The 1548-nt window shown below is 39.8% G+C and overlaps 1 protein-coding gene across 5 annotated transcripts in view; it reads right to left on the bottom strand.

Moving 5' to 3' along the window:
* MTCL3 (MTCL family member 3) overlaps positions 1 to 1548 on the bottom strand; it is a 34341-nt gene that overhangs the window by 2702 nt on the left and 30091 nt on the right. For all 5 annotated transcript variants that reach the window (XM_048065579.2, XM_066994308.1, XM_066994309.1 and 2 more), the window contains exon 5: positions 631 to 702. In XM_048065579.2, the coding sequence (XP_047921536.2) occupies positions 631 to 702 (72 nt within the window). The remainder of the gene's footprint in view (positions 1 to 630; positions 703 to 1548) is intronic.

Here is a 1548-nt window from a genome sequence, read left to right as displayed (position 1 = left end):
CTTAGAAAAAAAAAGGAAAAATAAGTATTTCAAGAAACTTGATGTAAAACAGGAGACCTCCAGTAGATGGTCTTAAATTACAAGATCAACAATCACAGGTACATGGCTTTAGAAACAAAGAGGATTTCCCGTGATCATTTTTTTCACTGATCAGTAGGCAGAAGAGAGGGAAATAAATATTTCAATTTAAAAGAGGGAGAAAGCCTATTTTACTTGCGATGAAAGTCTGCATAGTCTACAGAAAATACCGTTAGGGGCACCTTGTATTTTCTAGACTTGCAATGCTGCAACAGGCTTTACAGTCCTCAAATACCCTGAAATCTCTACACAAAAAGCCTATAATCTTGTTCCACTGGTGCTTCGTTTACTTATTTTGCCTAAAATATACAGAGCACATGTAAGCTGGTGGATTCTGTTGCAGCACCAGTGGTTCATTTAGGTGGTCCCTGACATCACGCCAGCTGACTGCAGGTATGGTGTAAGAGTTCTCCATTTCGCAGCATATATGTATAAAGAGAAGACCAAAGACAGCAAGCAATTGAAGTGCAAAACTGCATGTCATATACATCATTTCTAGAGTGTCCCTGAAGCCTACACATGAGGATCCAGAGTACTGTTATTTCGACATACCTCTGTTGGTGTCTGCTGTGACTTTTTTTCTGATTTTTGTAGGTCTTTGCTCCCTCTTCTTTTCAGTGATTGCTGCAACAACAAAATGAGAGGCACTGAATATTTCATTAAAGATGTATATAATTTAGTCATTCTTTCTAAACAGTGAAACAAATGCAAACATAAAAGCAGTAATTTCTTTTAATCCTTGAGATGACGCAAACCACATAGGTAAACCACATAATCAATGTCAGTGACATCCCACCAGCTGACCTGGGCGTACATCTACAAGCACATCTTTCTCTGTGTCCCACCCACAGGCTTCAAGCTTGCAGTGGACTACCATTGCACCTCTCCCAGGCCTATGCTGTAGACAACTCTGTGCAGACAAACACATAGATCTGGTCACTGGGGTTGTTCTGTTCTCTGAACATATTCAATAAATGTGATTTAAAGCTGCTCAGATTACAAAGTCCTACAGAAAGTGAATTAGCTTATGACCAGCACCACACAAACACATCTGTGTACCACCATATGAACACGTTTCTTTGGTATTTTCACCTGTGCTATGTAGCCAAAGTGAACAGAAAAGAAATTCCTGTTTTTAGAGCAGGATGCACTGGGTTCAAAACTTACTGGAAAAAAATCACATAATTGCTAACAATAAAAAGATCATTAGCAGGCAAGTGGTAGCAGTGGAAAACAACTGCAACCATCCCACTGTCAACACTCAATACAGATCATCAAGAAAAGAGCAGGAGAGAGGAAAGTGCCTGAGAAAATATGTTAATACATAACATCCCACTTGCAGCTGTTCCCAGTTTTTATGCTCCCCAGGTAAAATGTAGCCCCTGCAGCAGGGCAGTAATACAACTGTCACCAACTCCTTCTGAGATTATTCTTTGGTAAAAAGAGCCTTTGTGCCACTGAGAATTGAGA

This window comes from Anser cygnoides, chromosome 3 (assembly GCF_040182565.1).
Source record: "Anser cygnoides isolate HZ-2024a breed goose chromosome 3, Taihu_goose_T2T_genome, whole genome shotgun sequence".
Lineage (NCBI taxonomy): Eukaryota > Metazoa > Chordata > Aves > Anseriformes > Anatidae > Anser > Anser cygnoides.
This window is presented reverse-complemented; position numbering and strand designations above follow the sequence as displayed.